We start from the raw sequence: 18065 nt of genomic DNA, 5'->3' as shown, positions 1-18065 counted from the left end.
CACAATGATGAAATCTATGAGCCGTCCGGTTGTGGATAAAATCCGGCTCAATAGATTACGGTGGGGGGTCACTTAATCCATATGGATGAGGATGATCCCACCCGGAAAGTCTATAAGGACAATATCTATGGTAGAAAAAGAAGACGATGCAGACCCTGTCTAAGATGGAGCGATGGCGTAGGTCAGGACGCTAGACAGCTTTTAGGGATATCGAATTGGTGGACCTCGGCGCAAAACCAGGATGTCTGGAGTTCCTTACTAAGGCAGGCCTAGACTGGATACCGGTTGTGGCGCCGTTAATGATGATGATCGAAGTTGATGGAAAGCGACTAAAAGACCGGGCGAAACAACGGTGGCTTGATACGCTGGGTGGGGATTGAAAGCCGTGCGATTGCATCCAGATCAGGCATTTGGTAGAACCAAATGGCGAAATCGATCCCGACGGGCCGACCCTGCTTGTGAACGGGACAAAGGCCGAAGAAAAAGAAGATGATGATGCCTGCAAAGAGGAAACAAAATAAAAGGCACGTGGAAAATGTTAAAGCCAACCTGAGGACTCCGGTTAAAAGCTGATGAGTACTCCCATATTTTCTTTCGGGCAGAAATGGACGATGAATTGAACTGTCTTTAAAAGCCACATCCAGGAAACCGAAGATCGAATTAGCTTGTCATGGCATTAGAGAAAGAGAAACTTAAACGCTAACAAGTACAAACAAAAATATTCTTCTATAAAAAAAAAAACCATAACTGCCAGATTGGATCAAAGCTCACAGCTTTTCACTTATTCATTTCTTTGAATCCTTGAAACGATTAACTCTAATCACTTAATCCCCTCAAGAAACTTCAGCAAATTAACGACTTACGAGGCCTTACCTCTTGCCTACTTGACGGCATGGCAGTTCAAATGGATTACAATGATCAGAAAACAGATTGCCACCATCCATACCCCGAACAGCATGACCACAGAATCCAAGATCACCTGACGAAGTGGTCCATCTTCCGTTGCTACCGTGGTCCGCATGTTCGGTACTTCCAGAAGCCAGCGAACACCAATGGATCGATGTTCGATCGGCCGGCCACCTCCATAATTTCCACTCGGTGCAGATAATGCCGCAGAAATAAGATAGTCGGTGTCCGTTCGACTCGGCGTGGGTCTCAAGGTGATTCGCCGGGATCCCCGAGCCGCGCGGCGACGTAGACCGCACGTAGCTCTTCTCCCAAGATGTCCCGACCCCAGACAAATGTCTTTTCGTTGTTCACCTGCCATCTCACCTGAAACAGCGTGAATCGCACTACAGTTCTACGCTCGCTTTCAGTTTGAATTTTTGCTCCATCGCGCCCAGTATCTTCTTTCGCGTGTCTGGCTAGCGACGATCGATTTCGCGGCTTCGCACCTACAGCAAAAGATCCGTCGCGCTGCGATTAGCGCGAGTTGAATGAGTGATTTTTCTATGAGAAGGATCGTGTTGCATGCGATTTTTGTGATTCGAGTGGAAATTGTTTGAGTGGAATTGGTGGTGCGCTGATCAAATACGGTTAATATTTTTGGTGTTTTTTTTTTAATTTTCCATAAAATCAATTTTTTTGTTGAATTTTTGTGGTGATGCGTGAGTGCGTATTTTTCTTTTTTTGTAAAATCTTGAAGACGATTAATTGACCATTGCCTCCGAATAAATATCCACATCAATTCAATCTTTTCTTCTCTTTTAATCCTCGGTTTTGGTTTGTGGTGCACTTCATTTGATGGATTTTGCTGCTCCAAGGTTTCCTAACCAGAGGAATTTGGAAAGAACAATATTTACGGAGAGCAAACAGTCAAGCGAGTCCAACAGTGTTTGATCTTTTCTTGAAGCGCGACTTGATCGTTTTATGGATTTTTAAAGTTTTCCACCGTTGAGTTCCATAAGAATTGCTTTTGTTTATTAGGAGATCGCTATCAACGTTTTTTACAAGTTTGTCAGGTTTTGGTGTTCAGAAAAATTTTTTGCATTTTAAAATTTCTGCCGATTTAGCAATATTTGCATAACTTGTATGATTTTTACTGCTTTTACGTGAAACCTGACCTATGCGTGGCTCTCAATGGATCTGTTTACAAAAATATAGTTGGCATCCTACGTGCAGCGGATGCTATCCGTATGGACATGCTATTGACCTTGAGATACTTCACGAGACCGAGGAAGTCCATTAAATTTGCCTAATTTATCGTGCAGTTCGCTTCGATAAAAACACCGAATCGTCTTTTTTATTTCCCATAGAGGGATGTGACCTCTAAACGAGTTTCTATTTTTTCTAAGGAAGAAATCCGGGCGTTGTGTATACCTGAATGGAATAAGAATGTTCAGCAACTGGCCAAAAAGCTATTTGAACGGCTGCAGAAGAAATCGGTTTTGTTTGAAAGTTTCCTGTGTCTGACATTGCTTTTTGGAACCTTGCACTTCATGAAGTACAGTCAATGTGAATATGCATTCGGGTTTCAACACGGTTAGTCTGCATCAGCAATTTATTCACTTCTTTGTGCTGTTTATTAGCACGTTCAGACTGCAGCGTTATCATTTTAGCACATATCTCAACTAACCTGAGACCTCTTGTAATTTCAGTAGACAGAATCAAACGGGTTCCATTTCAAAAGAATGCTTGCTTATTAATAGAAACAGATAATTATTCTGATGAATTTCTTGTTTTGAGCATTTTTGATTTAATGCCGTTTCGGTTTTCAATTAATCATTATATTTTCTGAATACTTAGTCTCTAATGAAACAGAGACCGATGGTTGACTGTAGTTTACAACGAGAGAAGAGCTATTCGATAAATTAAGAATGTTCAAAGTTTTATTCTGTAGTTCCGTCAGTTGCTAAGTATAGCTCCGCCGAATTACCTGTTTATTGACCTGCTCCTAATCCAGCCGGTTCCAAAATACAAGAAGAAAAGAGGGTGGGATTGTTTTGCGGTGTATCGCTCACCGTAAGTTACCAAGAATCCCCTACTTCTTCTGTTTCTTCAGCCTTTATCCCGATCACAAGCGGGGTCGGCTCGTCGTGATCGGTTTCGCCATTTGGTGACCATACCATTGAAGACGCCTCTTTCGCAGTTTTTCCAAGATCGGTGCAGCCCCATATCTATCGCGGATATTCTCATTTCGGATGTGATCAAAACGTGTGGCACCACTAATTCAACGCAGCATCTTCGTCTCCATTACCGTAAGTCATTGTCTTTCATAGTCGGACAACACTCAGAACCATAGAGGGCGACAGAACGGACGACATTCCGGAAAATTTTAGATTGGACACGTTTGTTGATACGTCGATCACAAAGAAGATCAGTTGTACAACGCACTTTATCCAGGTTGCGTTAATGCGTGAAACAATTTCATAACGCAGTTCTCCATTGGCTGATAGCATTGACCCGAGATATTAAAATCGTTGAGTTCTGGATAGGTCACTGCCGCTAACAGTGATTGTGCCTATTTCATAGGGGTGGACGGTCAAAAACTCAGTTTTATTTAGATTCAATGAAAGACACGAGGCGATCTTGATACACCCGATTAAAGAATTCACTAATCCACAGTGTTGGGTCCCAGCTCTCCGCTTTCCAGAGCTCATATGCGATTTCGTCAGGTCCTGTGGCTTTCCCCCATTTCATTTGTTCTATTGCTTCCTCAACTTCAGTTGCGCTAACATGAAAGTCCTGGGGGTTTAACGTGAGTACCTGCCGTGTAGGCATAATCCCACGGTCCTCTTCGGACACGGATTGATTTTGGGACCACAATCAGAGCCCCGCCATGACTGGCACAGCGGTACTGGTTTATACTGAGTGCAGGCCCAGCATTCATATCAGTGAATGCAAGGCCTATCTAACACCTCTGCCGTAGCTAAGGGGTACGACACCCGAGTTGTACAGCGCAACTCCACGCTTGAGCTCCGAGGAGATCTGCCCGCGATGTAGACATAACCACACCACCATGAAACTCCACTAGGGGGCCAACCGCAAATAACCGGGCCGAGAACACATCCTCCAGGAATTCTCCTGGAGCATATGCTCTCAGAGCGCCACCCCGGTTCCCATGGTACCAGATTACCTCCGGCGACGGTTCGTGGCAAGAGCCACTTCAGATGAGTCCCTTGCAGACTCGGGTCTGATCGCCCTTCTCGAGTACTTGGGGATGGCACTCCCCAACGCATTAACTGGAATCAGCCCGAGGCCAGTTGCGCTAATAGGCGGAACTGCTCCAAATGTCAGCAATGACTGCGAAAGCGGAAGATGAACAAATTCTTCAATTGAAATCTGCTCGAAATATTCTCGCCATCTATCCTTCGCAGCTCGACGGTAGGTATGCAAAGTACCGTTCTTGACGTTAACGCAGCAGAAGTGTTTAATATCCGGTGTGCGTTCGTTTCCGCTTTTGGCAAGTCGATACAGATCTCCCTCGTCATCCCGAGTGTCCAGTTTATCGTAAAGATTTTTGTAATGGACGCTCGGGTGACAGCAATCGCTTTCTTTCCCGGTTGGCATTCTGATAAATTTGCCAATTGGCGAGCGTTTTATCGTCGAGAAACTTGTGGGAGAGGCGTTTCTTTTCACGGACCTTCATTTCAATGTCGTCATTCCAAAGCCAAGTATCTCGCTTGATATACCGCGCTTACATGGTTTTTTGATCCCAAGGGTTGCAGAGGCCGCTTTATGATCGTGTCTTTTTATTTGATTCCACAATTCTTCCACATTCGTAATGGTTGGTAATCGCGTAAGTGAGTTCATTTCTTCTTTCTTCTCACGTAATCGCCACTATTTAATGTGCGGTGGAACAGTGCGTTCCTCAGGCATCAAAGGCCGATGTTAAGGTGCGATGATCTCATAGGGAACGGCTTTGTAATCAGTGACGGTGGTAAAATGTCGGCGTCTTATGAGAATATAACCGATTTGCGTTTTACTGTCCCCACTATAAAATATAGGAAGATGAGACAATCGTTTCATGAACCATATATTCTTAAGGACAAGGTAGGGGGTATCTGCAAAACCAATTATAGGCTCGCCACCCCCATTGGGCGCTCCAAAGGCCCCTTCCCCCCATGGCACCTGTTACCACCTGCGTTTTAAGCAGCTTTTGGCACTATACCACCAGGGCACAGGGCGCAGATATCAACGCGCATTTTCCGAAGGGCTCTTGCGAGTTCTTCCTACGCCCTGACGCCGTCCATGCGTCAAAAACCCTTGCCCATTGACCGGGATCCGTCCTACCGCGTCGACTGAGGTGGACGCCCTAGCATTTTTCCAAGGTTTGTTACTCGATCCGATCATCTTATTTCTAACGACATTGGACGCATTTTCTTGGTAGGCCTGTGGCGGGACCTGTCAACAAGTTAGATCAGATAGGATTTAACATAGTGGAATAACACCAAATTTATTTGGGAATGAGTTGTCCTGAGCCCACCATCCACTTGATGGCGGGCTGCACTTGTTCGAGAAGCAACTTAGTCCTTCTATGTGCATGGACTACTCTGATCGGGGGCGAGCGCCCAGTACTTTCAAAAATTATATTTGGCTTTGACGGTTTCGATCGCAGAGCAGAGGCGATCTCATCAGACGCTGCCTCAGCGCTTCTACCCTGCGGAGCAGCGTGACCGAAAGCAGCAACGGGTGGCATTTAGTTCGTTTTTAAGGTTTTGTGTGAAACAAAACCTTATTAGAATCGATTCGATGTCTGTCTGTCCGTCTGTCTGTCTGTCTGTCTGTCTGTCTGTCTGTCACAGCCGATTTATTCGGAAACGGCTGAACCGATTGTCACGAAAATTGGTAAGAGTATGTGATCTGCCGTTCCCTTTACATGCAGCGACTGGCGCCATTTTGTGTTAAGTTTAAGGGGGGGGCTCTCCATACATGTGAAAGGAGGGTGCAAAATTTTTTTTCATAAAATGTGGCCATGTGGGGTATCAAATGAAAGGTCTCCATTAGTACTTTTCGAAACTGGTTCAATATTTGATATTGGGTGAAACATAGGAGAGTGAGGGCTCAAAATATGACCCCCAAAAAGTGTAACAGGTCTCGTTCTCAGAACCTATCCAACCGAAAAATCAGAAAAAAATCTCAATAGTGCATCTCTACGAAATCTAGGCCTCAAAATATATCCGGTTCCGATATCTGCACAAATAAAGTTAATAATAGTATATTTCCACATTTTAGAAATTTACCCGGCACCCCCCTTATGTTCGTCCCAGAAGTACAAAATTTGGCATGGGTATAATGAAGAATATAATGCACAATTTGGTCAAGGTTGAAGAAAATCCAATCATTATTAACAAAGTTATAGGGGGTGAAACTTTACAATTTTTTGTGAATTTCGTGCACTTTAAAACCTGATGACGTCATCATCACATATCAATTCGTCAATACCACACGGAGTAAGTTCGTATGAATTGGGTGGAAAAGAATTATTTCGTTTTAGTTCTTTAATCATTTGTATATGAGTATCAATTATTCCAACGAGACATGTGTGTATGTAGGTATATAGTATATGCGTGCTAATGAACTTTGCGGGTAGAGCCTAATTCAGATAGATATAAGAAGTAAATCGGAAATATGGGTACGATCAATTTATATACGTGCCTATATGTGTACAGTATTCGAAAATAGGCAGTTTGTTTGTTTAGGGTGAGCGTAACATCTACGGCTGTAATATGTACGTATGTCTCGTAGTTTTGTAGCTGTATACGGGTAGAAAAATGTGCGTTGAAATTGCTTAGATAAGATGAACACAAAACCTTTATACCCGAAGCACGAGCTTCCGGTATTCCGACTTGTTATTGAATTCAAAACCCGACAAGAGTATGCATTATAACGACCGAAATTGCCTGGTAAGAACCTAAACTAGTTTAAGCTAACCACTCGTTGCCGCTTTCGGTCACGCTGCTCCGCTGATGAGATCGCCTCTACCCTGCTATCGAAACCGTCAAAGCCAAATATAATTTTTGACACCAACTTTACTTTATTTATCTCTTTCCCTGATCTCAGCAAGATAGTACAAAGTACGTTGTCTCAAAGCCTTCTCCTTTACCTGGATTTGGGACCCACTTACTATTTAAATATCATGGCGGAGTTACCAACAATCCTGTACTATTCTGCTGGTATTAATATAGGGAAAATTCAAAATGCGCATTGAGTTGGAAGAATTGAATTTAAGTAAAACCCTTAATCAGGTAGGCAGCTCTGAATTCTCCCGGGCCCGGAGCTTTCTCGGGGCCTCGGGGTTGAAATTTCAATGAAAAAAAGGATAACGGATGAGTCCGCAAAATTTTCACCCCTTGATTTCCTCCCCTGGCCCCGATTTCCTTACTACAGCCCTATCTACAAAACAAGGATCGCTTTGCTTCATTTGAGTTCCGTTTGGCAGAGCGGAATCTCCCAAAACTTTATATTTTTTTTATTTGTGTGAAGGCATTATACCTTGTAAGTTATTACTTTGCAGAAGTCTACAGAAATACTGGCCCTTTCCCTGAAGGACTTTTATCTTGGCTTGGCATGACAAGCTTTAAGCTTCCATGTAGAACTGTTTGCCGTTCTGTTTGGTTTGAAAATTTTGTTGAAAACAAAGCCTTATTGTAATCGTATAATCGGTTGACTGTCTGTTCGTCTTGGAGGAAAGCTTCAAAAGCTACTTTTGATTTATTTGTTGATTTTTGATTTTTATTTGTTATGTGAGACTCTTACCCACTAAAATCACCTCCTTCTTTCTCCACTCTCCTCGTGGGACTCCCATAGGATACTATTATATCGTGGGTCTGCATAAGACTTTATCCTGCATTCACATTCGGGCTCCCCTCTCGTTCCCTCTTCCGACTGATGTCTTCCTGCTTGAGCTTTTTATGAATGCCTGTTATCATCAACATATACAGCATAATGCTTTCCAGTGTTAAGTGCTCCCCGGTTGTAGCTTCCAATGCAGCCCTCTGAGCTGCGACATTGAAATTAGATGCATTCTGCGTCCTATGTAATATTCGGGCGCTTTGGGCAATCATCATGTCGAATGCGATACAGAGTTACTCGATACCCCCTCTTCTCCGGCGAGGTACGGTCGATCGTAAAGACGTTGTCCTTCTTTCGCCAGAATATCATTCGCTACTGTATTTGCTGGGCTAACACAGGTTCAGACTGTGCCACCTGCGCTAAATCGCAGTTCACTCGTCTCAGAATTGTAGCAACGCTGCATGCCTGATTTGAAAATTTATAACTCGACTTACTTGGGTTGCGGCCTGGCCCATACCAGGCTTTCATAAGTTAATTCCAACAGTATAAGACAAAACAATATAAAACACAATACTGGGAAATTTGGAAATCGGGATCAACTGCCCCTTTCTCCACTGCTTTACATTCCACAAAAATACTGGGAAATTTAGTGGAAATCTTACTATTATTAACAAACTTTCATTAGATCAAAGTTGCTCACGTTTTTATCGAATGGCTCAATTTAGGAAGAATGCTAGGACCTGTAACTGTATAACTTTAAGCGCAACGACGGTCAAAGCACCTCATGGAGCTAGGAAAACTGCATTGAGTTGGGTACGTATCATGAAAGGACGAACCCAAAATCACTAGTTGAAGAGCTTAGGGAAAATTACCCAGTAGCGAGTAGAAGATCACTTTTAAGACTATCCAACTAAAGGACACGGTCATGTAATCAAGAAGACTGCAGGCAAACTATCCTAGATGCCAAAAAAGATATTTTTTTCGGTAAGATATATTTTCCGCAATCGATCTATTTCGGCTCAGTTTTAAAGATCATCTGAAGTAGCTAAAAATGCTGGCGTTGGCGTTGTGAGTGCCTGGCTATAATGTTGCGTGAATATCATCCTAGATACGCAATTCACTTAAGGACAATATTGACCAGTTCGTGAAATAAGGTCCCTAATCAAAAATACATGCAGAATTACTAGAATGAGCTTTTACTTGGCTAGTCACGGGAATCATTTCAATCAAACTGAAAATCGGAAACTGTAATCTATTCAGCAAACAAAAATATTTGAAAAATATTGAATGAAGTGAAATATGAATTTTTGGCGAAATATGAAAATATGAGAACGGTTTTGACTGGGTAGCTAGCTTAGACTAAATAGAGGTAATGGTGAAAACGGTAGCTTATAGACCTCTTATATACGCCCATTACTATGCTCTGATCCTGTGCAACGATCGCAGGCTACTTCCTAAAGTTAGAGGGCGTGCAGATTCATCGTTAACAAAAACTCTTCTGAGATTTCATCTTGTGAGGTCTGAGTAAGTTGATCTAAGCTGTTATATATGATGTACAGGAACATCTTATCCTTTTTCTCACATTAGATGCAAATAGTTGAGTCTCCTACTCAGATTTTCTCCAGGTGATAGCTTAAAGAGCAATGTACTTACGTGTTATTCTAAGCAGTGAGAATCATTTACTCGACCCAATTTTTCTTTGGCTATGTGTCAATATAATCCAAATAAACAAATCTAAGCTCGACTTGGCTCAGACGTCTCCTGTCTCACTAAATACGTCTCCGGCAGCATAATCGGTTTTTGTCCAAATAAATTTGTTAGGGTAAGACCGAATGAACAAAGACAACTTTTCAGCAACTTCGCTGACATACCATACAGTGAAAAGTCGAGCCCTCCTCTTCATACTAGAGCAGGTTAATTGCTAAATTAATCAGAACAACCTCTTAAACCCAGACCTGTGTTATCGCGGGACTAGCGGACCCAACTTATCAATTCGTGGAACTTGAAATTCATACGCCAGTTCAGCGCCATTCCTGTGAAGTGCCTTTTTTCTCGTTCGCCTAGTTCACATTACACAGGAATTTAGAGATGGTCTATCAATATACAATGAAAGCAAAAGCAATTACTTCTGAATTCTTGATACTAACATTTAACAGCTCCGACTTCTCAAACTGATCTCCCATAAATAATGCCGTTAGCATTACCAATACGATGAACTAACAATTTTGAAATCAAACCGGTAAAATCAATAAGTGCAATAAAATGGATACACCTCAGCAAGATCCTCACCAAAGTGCTTCAGCAAAATCAATTATATCGTCAGGAGCTCCAACTCCACCCGAACGTCCTCCAACAAAACGAGTATCATTTTCCGACGAGCCGCTAACCAATCCTCCGGAATATACATCGCAACATTCACGGACTGACCTCGAAATAGTGTATGACCATGCACCAAATCCATCCTTTTGTCCTGCAATGGAACATGTCCACCAACAAACCTCCAATTATTTGGAAAGCTTACATCGTTTTGAAGATCACGCCCCTACAACCGATGAACTGGACAATCAACAGTTAACATCCTCCACCCACCAGGATGAGCTTCTAGAACAAGACGTGGAATATCCGGATTATAGTCAACGGAAAGAGTTCAGCTGGCCTGAAGTGACGGCAAAAACGGGAGACAAACCCGAGTCTGAGAGTTCTGTTATGCTTGATATAGAACCTGGATCAGTTGCTCAAATTGAACCTCTCAGTGATAGTAAGGAAATCTCGTCAGCTGTAGTTGATGAAAACACTGAAGAAGCGAATCGTCTTTGCAACCAAAAAGTCAAGGACCAAAACTGCAGTTTGATGGAATTGGAGGTCAAGCGCGAAAAATTGCGTTGGATGCTGATCTCAGAGTGCAGCGTGTTTTTAGGGGAAGGAAAACATACCCGCGAAGGACTCAGCAAAATGTTCGCTCAACCGGTAAGTTGATCCTTAATTATTGAATTAATGTTAATATGTATATCAACTAATTTTTACGAAATTTAGTATTTTCTTTGAGTTATTTGATATCCTAAAAATTTACCACTCCTATCTTCTGTTAAGTGTCTCAAGTCTGTGATGGTATTGACTTTTCGTTCCTTCTGCAATGTCTTCCCTTGCATTATTTGCCTCTAAATAATTTTTTAAAATAATTCTAAGTAGTAAGTCCTCAAGAAATTAGACTAAATCGAGTTACTAAGTTGTGAAGGTAAAAGATAAAATATAAACTACAATTTAAGATAAAGCATAGTGAATCCCCATATAAGTACTGAAGTTACTAACAATGATTAGTTCTATCCTTTCAAAAACATACTTTTTTTCGATTTAAGCGAAGTTCTGAAATGATCCTCCAATAATTTAGTGAGCATTTGACCCTTGAATGTAATACTTGTGTTCTGTCACACGAAAAATATATGTTGGTTTGACTTACTACCAGTTTGTTATTAATGGTGGCATTTGCGATAAATGTTCCAGTATTATACGTCATAGTAAAGTTTGAAAGTTTGGATAATTTTGCGCTTCTAGGTAGATTTTCCGGTTGATACTGGAATGGTATAAAGGTATAATATTCTATCATTATGGGGGGGGGCATAATGTACATACTATTATTATGTAACAACAACCGTGTGTTAGGGGATGCGTTCTTCCAGATAGAGGGAATGGCATAACACCTGGGGCTGAGCATCAACAAAAATATGTTGAAATTTATGGGGTTGGCATCATCATCGTAAATAACAAAGCGACGCCGCGGACAATTATAGATGGGAAGATACAATTTCCAATAACTGAAATGCTCATACACAAAAATATCTTAAATTCTCGTCTGAAAGCCTTCTACGTCCAAAGTTGAACTAATGATATTGCGGCTTGCCAGTACGAGGATGGTCCATTCAGTTCAATTTGCGTCCGGGGGCATTGCGGACTCTTCTGACTTAAGCGATTACATTTCCCAGCTTGATCAACCATAAAAGCATTACCCGGGTTTTCATTCATGTAATCGAAGGAAAAAAGCAGGACTTTCTGGGGCATTTTTCCCTTTCAGCAGACTGTGGATTTTATTTCCTTTTTCGTTTCTTGTTCGTTACCATAAGGTCAGCTGGCTTTCAACTGACCGCCGCCGTACAAGCAATCAAATTGACACACCATGGTCAGCACTAGATTTAGGAGTTTGCCTTCACGAGAGGCGCTGGCATCGGCTTCTTAAAGGTTCACCATTTGATGATCGCTTACATGTGTCGTCCCTCTTACAACATCGACCGCTTGCATGATGCAGCTGTTGCTCCCGAAGGGGGGTTGAAGACTCCATTGACTGCTACGAGTCATGGCGGATGTGACGCGCTCGAACTCCAATGCCGAGTGAAATCCCGGGAACTTCAACCTAGTGTACGCCATGGCAAAGGGGGATTTGTTATTGCACTGGTTAGAGAAGCAGGATATGTCGCAGAACATAATGATTTCAGAAGTTTATGCCGCATCATGAAAGAATTTGCATGTGGTAGCAAATCTTTCGATAGTCCTGGTGAGGACGAGGATGGCGAGCAGCTATACAAGTGGAAAGAACACTTCACTACGGTTCTTAACCGTATTACGTCTGGTGGAATTCCGCCTCTCGTGGTTGAAATGGCTAGTCACCGTAATTGTAACCTCCAAGCAGAAAAAAATCACCGCGGCCATTAACGCACTCAAGTGTCAATCCTGGAAATCCGAGACTTTTCGGCGAAGCGATGTTGTGTGGGAGTACGCTGGCCTGATACTATTTCGAACAGGGAACTTTGCACAGTCCTGTCACCCGTACGCGATGTAATCGGGAGGCAGAGGTGGCAGATGAGCAACTGCTTGCCTTGAAATGAAAAACATTCTCCCTGACGTTCGGCTGTTGATAATATTAAAAGTTTTATCGTCGTATGCGGAACATAATGATTATTCGTAAATGCTGCTTCCTTTTCGCTCAGTTGTAACCTCCTAATCTTATTAGTTACGAAAAAATCCATTGTGGATAAAATTTGCTTTAAGAATTTAAGGTGGGGATGTCACCCAATCAGAAAGGTAAAGATATCAAAACTGAAACGAACTATAGGGACAGAAAAAGAAGACTTAGCAAACTCTGGCGCACTGGAGTAAGAAAATACACTAGGAAGCTACCAAGGATGTCGAATTGGTGGACCTCCTCAACGAAACTTGAATCAGTTTGTTAATTCGCTTGCCACATTGTGTAAAACCATACCCTGCTAAAGTCGGTTTACTGTGTCAGTTATTGCTATGAAGTTTGTCACGCATAATGTTATGTTACGTTTCAATTAGTACTTTCGGAACTGGTTTGAAGAGGTGTGGAGTAAGGATGACAAAATGTAGTTTTAAATCAAGGCCATTCGCAAGAACTGTCCAGATCTAAAGCCGAAAAAATTAATGAAGTTACTCGAATATAATATCTGGACTTTAAAATACCCTCAATGGTGTCCGTCTCCTGATCTCGTTTCCTCGTGTGTGTGTCGAGCCCCAGGTCGTCACGGATGTTTGTGTTAGGCTTGGTGTTGTTCCTCAGCTGTAGACTTGTCACCTACAAAGCATTAAGTATGATGATAATGAAACACAAGCCCATTGAAAATCAAATAGGAAAAAAAATAACAAAACAGACAAGTCGAGAAACCGGAAGTTTGGCGCTTCAGGTAGGGAAGGGTTTGTTGATCTTTCATGTATAATATTCGAGTACACAATGCCTTCCTTTATAAATATGTAAGCTCATAGTGTATATACATTGAACGTACCCGATATTCAATTTGATGATTAAATGATTGATTTTTGATTTTTAAAATATATTAAGATGCTATTATTAACTTCATTTTAGCAGATATCGGTATGGTGGGGGGAATTTCGGAACCTAGATGTCATATAGGGGCATCATCATGATTTTTGTGCTAGGTAATTTCTGAGAATAGCCCCTTAATTTAAGTGACTCCTTTATGTCCTTCTCACTTCTTCGTTTCGCAATCGACTTTAAAACTAAGACCCGAATTGGATAGTACTAATCGAGACCTTTCATTTGCATATATGGGGGCACCTCCTTAAGTTCCACATAGGACGATTTAACCAATTGCATGTAGTTCGCACCTTCCCACCAAATTTGGTGTCAATCGGTACAACAGTTTCTGAGGAAAGTGCGTGTAACAGACAAACGGAGACGTAGCCAGGCGGACAGACAGACAGCAAACCGATTTTAAAAATATCCTCCACAAAAGGGGTGAGCAGTAGGCATGCGAAATTCCATCTATGCCGATTTCCGCGCAAACAAAGTTAATACATATTACTATATTTTTTGAAAATTCTTAGATAAACCTAAGGGGGTTTCCAGTCATAATAACGTCGCCTTCAGATCCATTTTATCCAATTCATTTGCTGCCCCTTTGTGCCGGCTGTGGCCACTTCATTCGTTCGGAAATATTTATCCTTTCGTACCTAAGACTTAAGTATAGTTCCAGCATTTAGTCTAGTCGGTTGGAACTCTGGAGGCTTCGCGGAAAATTCTCTGGGGGACTTCTGTAACTGACCGTATAATTCGTAAATTGGAATATCCCACTGTAAACATTCTACCAGGTCTGGACGACAAAATGAACGTAATAACAAGGCAGGCGATTTTTCTTTTCAATCTTTGCTTTCCGTCGCTCGAACACGGAATCTAAATCACATATTTAGGCAATCTTCTTTTTCTTTGTTAGCCTTTATCCTAATCAGAATCAATCACCCTTTGAATGAAATGCACTATTTTCTTGGACATTGGCTTGATCCGGGATCCTCTCAAATCACTATCTACCGTATCAAGTTATCGTTGTTTAGGTTGGCTTTTTGGTCGCTTTCCATTGGCTTGGAAGTTCAGACCAAACTTCACTGATTATTTATCGTTAATGAGAACTACATACGTGACCATATAATTGAAGATACCACCCTTGCAATGTTTCAACTCCATATCGATCGCAAATGTCCTTGCTTGATGTGATCAAAGGATGTCACACCACTGTCAGCAAACACTCAGAACCCCAGAGGATGACACCGCGATATATTTTGGAGAATACGAGTTGTGGAAATCCATTTCATCCAAGTTGCACTGATACGCGAAGCACATTCATAGTGCAGGGATATTTACTCGTAAACCGGTTAGTTCTCGGCAGGTCACTGCCACTGACAATGATATTGCCAGTTTCATTGGGGTCGGCTGGCACAAATTCACTTTTATTCAGATTCAACCGGAGAGCGTGCTGCATGATGTGATCATTCCAATTTTGGACAAGTTGCTCGAGATCACCTTTGTTGGGAGAGCTAGGAAAACATGTGCGCAGAGCAGTGTGAAAGGAGCTGAATAGTGGATCTCCCATATTACAGTAGCTATGACATGAACACAGAGGGGTTGCAAAAGGGCGCTTCCTTGATGAGCCCCGAGAGAGACACGAAGTAATTTTGATACACGTGGCACACTTCGAATTTTACTCTTCCGATCGCGATAGAGGAATTTTACCCAGTATATGAGTTGCTTTGATACCAGGAGTTTTCGGTATGCATATCAGATGAGTTTGTTTGGTACAGGATCAATCGCCGTCTATAGACCCAAAAATACCATATAGAGAGGCTGATGCTTCTCACGATGTTTCTCCATATGGAATGGCACAGCGTGTATTGGGTCACTGATTTCGCAGTTCCTGACGAACCCCGCTTAGTTCACTGTTATTTGAGCGATGCCGTGAATGCGGTTGTCAAGAATCCGTTCAAAAATGTTCATGACATGGGAAAGCAATCGAAATAAACGATAATTCGAACATTCTGCTCGACTCCGTTTCTTTTTCCATATTGGAACGGCTGTGCTTTCTTGCGCAAGGCTCGTCGATCAGTAAGCGCAGTACCGTTCTTGTCATTAATGATAAAGAAGAGTTCGATGTCCTGTTTACGCTGGAGTCAGCATTTGGCAAGTCGATACGGAGCTCTCTCGCCGTTCCGAGTAACCAGTTTATCGTAAGCTCCGGCAACAACAATGGACTTTGTTTTTGCTTCTCGGTTGGCATTCTTGTAAATTTGCTAACTGGCCAGCGTTTTACCGTCGGGGAACTTATGGCATTTCTTGCACGGACATTCAGTTCAACTTCACCATTCCAAAACCAAGTGTCTTGGTTAATGAACCGCTTACCAGACTTGGTAACCCCAATGGTTGCCTAGGCCGCTTTGTGGATAGCGTTGATAGCTTGATCCCATGATTCTTCGATTCTTAGGGATCTTTTTATTAAGGTTTTGTGTAAAACAAAACCTAATTAAAATCAGTTTACTGTCTGTTTGTCTGTCCGGCTTTTTTCTCAGTGTTGGAAGGTTGGAAATTATGTGAAACTTCTACTCACTAAAACTACCTCCTTCTCACTCCACTCTCTCCACGGAATTTCTATAAAGTATTGCGTCGCGAGGTTAGACCAGCTTTTAACTGCGGCTCATTATGGTTTTCTACCTTCCTTGTTTTCGTCCCAGTTCTTCCAACCTAGGCTGTTGGTGAATAGCTTGCAGTTCCTTTACAACCAGGTTCCAAGCATGCTTTGACTCCAGCATGAGCTCCACAATGTTTTCGGGTGTTAAGCGCCTGTCTGCGACCGCTTCCATTCTTGTTCGGTACGCGGTTAACCTGGGGCAATCAAATATTACATGCTTATTATCCAGAACAGTCGCGCAAACTGGAGCTGCGTAGAACAACACGGAGCTGACTACCCTAGAAAGCAAAAGACGTCCACTTTGTCTTGGCACACAAATGTTCGCTGGTATCCTCGAGATAGCTGCAGCGATGGTCACTCAATGGTATTTTGAAGTTGAGTTTTCTATCAATAATTACTTCCAAATATTTGAGCGATGGTTAAGAGTAAATTGTTTGTTCGTCAAGTTTGATTTTCACAGTTGTGTTCTTTCTTCTTCTTGCTGATGAGAACTACTTTTGTTTTATGTTCAGCAAGTGAAAGGCCGGAATTTCTCAATCAGGAATTGATCTCCCATATCGCTTCATTTGCATAGATTTCGATCTCGTCTTGGTGTTTTGCAACCACTGCTATTCCGATATTATCGGCGAAGCCAATAGTTGTCCCGTTGTCCGGAAGACGTCAACGCTGCATTGTACATAACTAGCCACAGCAAGGGACCTAGTACAGAACCCTGTGGCACCTCGCAAGATGTCGGCAATATTTTTAGCCCACCATCCGAGTTGCAGTAAAGTCTTCTCTCAAGGAGAAACTCAACAACAATCCGCACAATGTTTTCCGGGGCCTGTAGCTTGTCGAGTGCCTCGATGATTTACTTCCATTTTGCACCACTGAACGCATTTATTTTATTTTATTACTGCGTAGCATTTTCCTTCTTGCATTGTAGCCTGAACCAATCCAGTCACCATACTGTTTGCGTTAACAGTTGATTTCACCATACGAAATCCGAATTATTTGTCGGAAAGGACTCCTTCCTTTTCCGCAACAGCAAACAGTCTTTTGTATATTACTCGTTCCAATAGTTTGTCAATGGTATTGACCAGACCTATCGGTCTATATGAGGAGGGGCACCTGGTTTACTTACCTACGGACTGAGTATGCGTTTTTGTAGTTTCCATTGCTCGGGGAATTCTCCTTTCCTAAGGCATGCCGTGAAAACTTGGGCAAACATACCTGCCGCTGTCCTGGCGGCTACTTTCAACGTAATATTAGGGATTCCATCCGGTCCTGGAGTCTTTTTTTCAGTCAATCATTTTGCTGCGTCTACCACTACCGGAACTTCGTCAGCATTTAAATGTGCTGCAGGAAGACTTGTACAGTTCACATCTACTGGGAACAGAGTGTTCACTATATTTTGCAACAACTCTGGACATCGACCTCATGGGTCAGAGCTAGCTTCAGTACACATCCGCATGAAATGTTCGGATTTGCTTTTTGTGATGGCTAATTGAAATTTTTTCCTCGCATTTTTATATTGCACGTGTATCTCCTCCAACTCAGGTCGGTTTCTTCTGCGCTGGGAGCATCTCCTAGCTTTGAGGCACTTACTCAATTTCCGAATTACACCAGAAATTAGAATTTCGTCTTCGGAAAGTGCTACACCGAACCATAGCGGCGTCGCATGCCTGCTGCAATTTTTCCACCACCTGTGAAACATTTTTGTGCGCTTTCCGATAGCAATGTATCTTTCAGAAGTACCTCCTTGAACATTTCTGCGTCTAATTTCTTGGTTATCCAGCTCATTGTTATTCTTTTTAATGGTTTCATCATATTCATCTGCGAGGTTTGAAAGATGATAGCCTGATGATC

At 42.2% G+C, this 18065-nt stretch overlaps 1 protein-coding gene across 4 annotated transcripts in view; it reads left to right on the top strand.

The window, feature by feature from the left end:
• Positions 1-1049: 1049 nt before the first annotated feature.
• Positions 1050-18065, top strand: part of LOC119646545 (NADPH oxidase 5) — a 103561-nt gene continuing 86545 nt past the window's right edge. Inside the window, exons 1-2 of one of the 4 annotated variants that reach the window (XM_038047020.1) lie at positions 1050-1535; positions 9891-10701. In XM_038047020.1, the coding sequence (XP_037902948.1) occupies positions 9997-10701 (705 nt within the window). In that variant the 5' untranslated portion in view covers positions 1050-1535; positions 9891-9996. Of the gene's footprint in view, positions 1536-1929; positions 1953-9890; positions 10702-18065 lie in introns of those variants that run through there. The other 3 variants (XM_038047019.1, XM_038047018.1, XM_038047017.1) reach the window with 3 other exon arrangements.

The sequence above is a fragment of the Hermetia illucens genome, chromosome 1 (assembly GCF_905115235.1).
Source record: "Hermetia illucens chromosome 1, iHerIll2.2.curated.20191125, whole genome shotgun sequence".
In the NCBI taxonomy this organism is placed as follows: domain Eukaryota; kingdom Metazoa; phylum Arthropoda; class Insecta; order Diptera; family Stratiomyidae; genus Hermetia; species Hermetia illucens.
The sequence above is the reverse complement of the archived record's forward strand: the minus strand, read 5'-3'. Positions and strand labels throughout refer to the sequence as shown.